This window comes from Lithobates pipiens, unplaced genomic scaffold, assembly GCF_037356315.1.
Source record: "Lithobates pipiens isolate NorthernLeopardFrog02 unplaced genomic scaffold, aLitPip1_a1.2 Scaffold_18, whole genome shotgun sequence".
Classification (NCBI taxonomy): Eukaryota; Metazoa; Chordata; class Amphibia; order Anura; family Ranidae; genus Lithobates; species Lithobates pipiens.
Genome location: NW_027507758.1, coordinates 351130576 through 351135575, shown reverse-complemented (window position 1 = coordinate 351135575; position 5000 = coordinate 351130576). Strand labels below are relative to the sequence as shown.

General features: G+C 37.0%; 1 protein-coding gene across 1 annotated transcript in view; it reads right to left on the bottom strand.

Moving 5' to 3' along the window:
* Positions 1-3297: 3297 nt before the first annotated feature.
* Positions 3298-5000, bottom strand: part of LOC143986716 (P2X purinoceptor 7-like) — a 2425-nt gene continuing 722 nt past the window's right edge. The window contains exons 2-3 of the mRNA XM_077485120.1: positions 4423-4793; positions 3298-3490 (exon numbers count right to left, since the gene is read on the bottom strand). Coding sequence (XP_077341246.1) covers positions 3298-3490; positions 4423-4793 — 564 coding nt within the window. The remainder of the gene's footprint in view (positions 3491-4422; positions 4794-5000) is intronic.

Genomic DNA, 5000 nt, shown 5'->3' with positions numbered 1-5000 from the left:
GCAAAACAAATAACTTCCTTCAGAGAAGGTTGCACGGCACTTTAAACATGTGAACGGCTGTGTCTAATGACATCCGTTCAAATTTAATAAAATAAGTCTTTTTCTAAAAATTTTTGTAATAGAGAAATTTAATAAAAACATCAATAACTTTTGATATTTTGCATGATTTAAATTTTAATCTGATTTACTTTTTTTTACAAATATTTACTGTCTTTTTTTTTCAGATTACATTACAATGCCAAAGTGCATTTTTAATGCATGTCCACATAGGACAGGCGTAAAAAATAAAAGTCAGGAAGTAAAATTGCACAAATTTCCAAAAGAATTGGAAATGATAAAACAATGGCTAGCACCATCTATTTTCAAAGATGAGGAACTAACTTTTGCAGCCGATGAAATATTTAACGACAAAAACGGAGATCGTTTCAGGATGTGCTCTGCCCATTTTTCAGCAGAGTCATATGAAATTAAAAAAAAAGCCACACTTTTAAAAAACAATGCTGTTCCGTCTTTTTTTCCTTTAGACAGAACTATGCACATCACAAAAAAGAGGGAGACTCCAAGGAGATGCCAATGTTTCAAATCTGTCCTGGTAAACGAGGTAACAAAAGTTGAGGTGGCTACCCAGACCGATGAAGAAGAATCTACGTATTCTCTTTCTGAGAAGTCGTACGGATTTCATGCCAGCTACCGTGACACTTATCATGATCACGATTACTCAATTTTTTGTCCCATCGTTGATCCAGAATTAATGAAATCCACACCCTCAAAAAACAAAACAACAAAGGATATTTCAGATTTGGAGTTGACGCCGATAAAGTGTGCTGTTGCACAGTTTGATGATGACTTGGCACAAGCTGGGACCAGCGCATCACAAAATTTAGTATCTGATGAACAAAGAGTTGTTCAGATGCCCATTTCAGATGTTGCCGAAACACAGAGTTCAATTGACGATTGCATTTATCCCAAAAACGATTGTACAGAGAATATGGAGACAAATGAACAAATCGATACCTCATTCGATGTAAATACAACACTAGATGAAACCTATGCCCCTGATTTCTCTGCAATTTCACAAACAGATATTTCTCAAGCAGAAAGTAGCTTTACCACAGATCCTCTCATAGTTATACCTGCCAACGAATCAGGATTTCTTGAAGAAAGGAAATTTATAGTTTTTGAATCCTGTTTGGATCGATTATTTGGGCATATTCGTTGCCCCAACGATCAATGTTTTGAGCAACTTATAAAATTAGATAAAGTGACCGTTGGCAGCTTATTAAAAATTTATGGAACATGTAAAGAAAAACACCATAATCTAATATGGGAAAGTCAACCCAAAATAGCCAATTTCGCTGCGGGAAATGTAATTATTGGGGCTGCAATTACTTGCAGTGGATCATCCTTTACAACAGTAAAGGAAATGATGGATTTGTGTAAGATTCCCTTTTTTTCAAAAACAACCTATCATAAATATTTAAAAAAATTTATATATGGTGGAATAGATCATTCCTGGCTTGAGGAAAAAAATAACCTAAAATCCACATTAAAAAGCAATTCTCTTTTTTTAGTAGGCGATGGACAATGCGATAGTCCAGGGTTCTGTGCCAAATACTGCACTTACACTATGATGGAACTTGAATCTGAACTCATCATAGATTTCGAAACAGTTCAAGTCTCGCAAACCACGTCGTCCGTAGCGATGGAAAAAATGGCTTTTCAGAATTGCCTGGATCGCATTATCCAAGAGAAATATGATGTTCAGATTCTAGGTACGGATCGACACGTGGGCATAAAGAAAAAAATGCGAGAAGAATACAGTCATATTTGTCATCAATATGATTTGTGGCACTATGTAAAATCTTTGAAAAAAAAATTAATAGAGGCCAGCAAGAGATCAACTTGTAAGGACTTACAGTTTTGGATAGCTGCGGTTGTCAACCACTTTTACTGGTGCAGTAGGCACAGTTTAGGCGAAACCGACATTTTTTGGAGAACTTGGACATCCCTTCTGTACCATGTTCGCAATATCCATGAGTGGGAGGAGGATGGCCAAAAAATGTGCTGTCAGCACACTACAATATCGGGCACAGATAATCAGGTGCAATGGTTAAAAAAACCAAGCGCGGCATTTACGGCACTTGAAGACTTAGTGACGTCTAGTCAATTAAAAAATGATGTGCCTCATTTGGTGCTCTATTGTCGCACTGGCGCCATTGAAACATTCCATTCTAGTGTTTTAAAATATAGGAGCAAGCGATTACATTATCGTATGAACTCCATGGAGGCTCGAACAAAGCTGGCCATTCTTTCCCACAACCACAATGTTGGTCGATCGCAAGCTATTGTTCACAGACCGAACAAGAGAACTGAAGAGCTGGGCACGAAAAGAACTGCTTTAGAGCACCCACGTTCACGAAAAAAATGGATAGTTCGGAAAATCTATGATGCCGTAAGCCACAAGCATTTTTCGAAAATTATGTGCACTATAGTGAGTGTGGCCGCTGGAAAAATAAAACCTACGTGGAAGTCAAAAGACGAGCTGCTGCCAGCCAACATAGCTTCTTCGGAAAGACCATTAAAAAAAGATGCAGTGTCCAAACACATGTCACGTTTCCCTTTACCTGTGGACGAAGAATCTATGTCATGAAGGTATGTGATAAAAACTAATATTTAGTGTTTTTTATTTTTACTTTTTTGAGACTATGTGATATATATATTTATGCCTGATCATTTTGTGCAAAAGATATTGATTTTGTATTAAGGTATGTTTTTTTTTTAAAGGTTAGTATTACATTTATCTAAAAAGTATATTTGATTTAAAAAAAACTAACATTCTATATAACATATATAAATAATGTACTTTTTTTCTTATGCTGGACATTTATTAGGAAAATTTACATTCGAAAAGGTTTTGAAAACGTCAATTAGTTACGAAAAAATTGATTAATCTTCTAAATAATAAAAAATGATTTAATCAATAAAAATATAATTTTTTCACCTTCAATACTTTGTCATTAAAATGATATACTAATATATTACCAATTAATTTTATTAAGACATTAAAAAAAAAAAAATAATTATATTCCTCTAACATGTCTTACTATTATATTTAAATAAAAAAAGATTGATAAAATTAATAAGTAGACCAGAATTAGAAAAATTAAAAATAAAAAACAATCAACGAAGTTTTCAAATTTTTTATTAAAGCACTTCTCAAATAACATCGCACATTCAAATGAAAATGTTTATTAACAAAAATGTATTGGTAAATTAAGTTTAATATTTTTTAAAAGACTAAAATTCCAAGGCCATGTCTCCAGCGTCATAATCATTAGAAAATTTAAAACCAACATATTCACCATCTGGGTCTGGAAATGCTGCTCTTACTGCATGAACAGCACAGGAAGGTATGGGTCTTCGATTACCCTTGCCCAGATATCCGTGTATCCATGCAGTGAACGCTTTATAAGAAGTTTTCCTCAAATTTCTGTAATCGATAAAATAAAAAGATTGTAGACAATATTATTTTGATATACTTTACCTAAAATTTTACACAGATAGATAATTTGTACCGTATATACTCGAGTATAAGCCGAGATTTTCAGCCTCTTTTTTGAGTCTGAAAGTGCCCCCCTCGGCTTATACTCGAGTCATCGCCGTCTGACTGCCCGATCAGCGTATCGAGCAGACAGACGGCGGACATTCTACAATTCAAAAGCCGCGCCTCCGCCTCCGCCTGTGATAGGCGGAACACTCAATTTCCCAGCAGTCAGTGTTCCGCCTATCACGGACATCCGCTCATCAACGTACTACGGACGAGGATGAGAGGATGTCCGTGATAGGCGGAACACAGGCTGCTGGGAAATTGAGTGTTCTGCCTATCACAGGCGGAGGCGCGGCTTTTGAATTGTAGAATGGCCGCCGAGAAGAGCGGCGATCCTGGAAGGACGAAGGCTCGGCTCGGCACGGCACGGGACAACGGAGGCTCGGGACGACGGAGGCTCGGGACGACGGCTCGGGACGGAGGAGGCTCGGGACGACGGCGGCTCAGGACGGAGGCTCGGGACGGAGGCTCGGGACACAGGTAGGCTGGACACACACACAAGGCTGCACGGACACACACACAGGGATGGATGGATGGACACACACACACACACAGGGATGGATGGATGGATACACACACAGGGATGGATGGATGGATGGACGGACACACACACAGGCATGGACGGACACACAGGGATGGACAGCCTTGTCTCACCCTCGGCTTATACACGAGTCAATAAGTTTTTAAGTTTTTTGGGGGTAAATTGGGGGCCTCGGCTTATATTCGGGTCGGCCTATACTCGAGTATATACGGTATACAGGATACTAATTGATCATCAGAGTAATTTGTAAAACTGTTTATTTTAAAATTAATACCTATTGTCATCAGCATTTGGTGCACGAGATGTCGATTGGTGGATAATCGTCAATATAATAGTAGTATTCATCCTGTCCACGACCATGTTTTTAAAAATGGTCGATTGAGTAATGCAGACTGAACCCTCCTCAATGTTTTCCTTTACATTTGCGATTTCTTGGCAGCATACACACTCTCTTGCAGTTGGCATAACACGACAATTGCCACATTCACACCAGTCTGTGCTATCTAATCTTCTTTGAAGCCGAAGTTCTTCTTCTGTTTCCGAGTTCGGCAACAAAGAAGGTTGAGATGGTGGATTGCTCGGAAAGCTTGGGTCGTCGTGAACTGTTGGATATTTTGACCAAATTCTTTGTAAAAGATCTCTCCTCTAATATATTTAAAAAAAAAAATATATAAGTATCATTTGTATTTCTATAGATTCCAATTATATTATATATCTATACATACACACATCTATACATTTATATATATATATATATATATATATATATATATATATATATATATATATATATATCTATCTATATTTCTGTGTGTATGTATATGTATGTGTATATATATATATATATATATA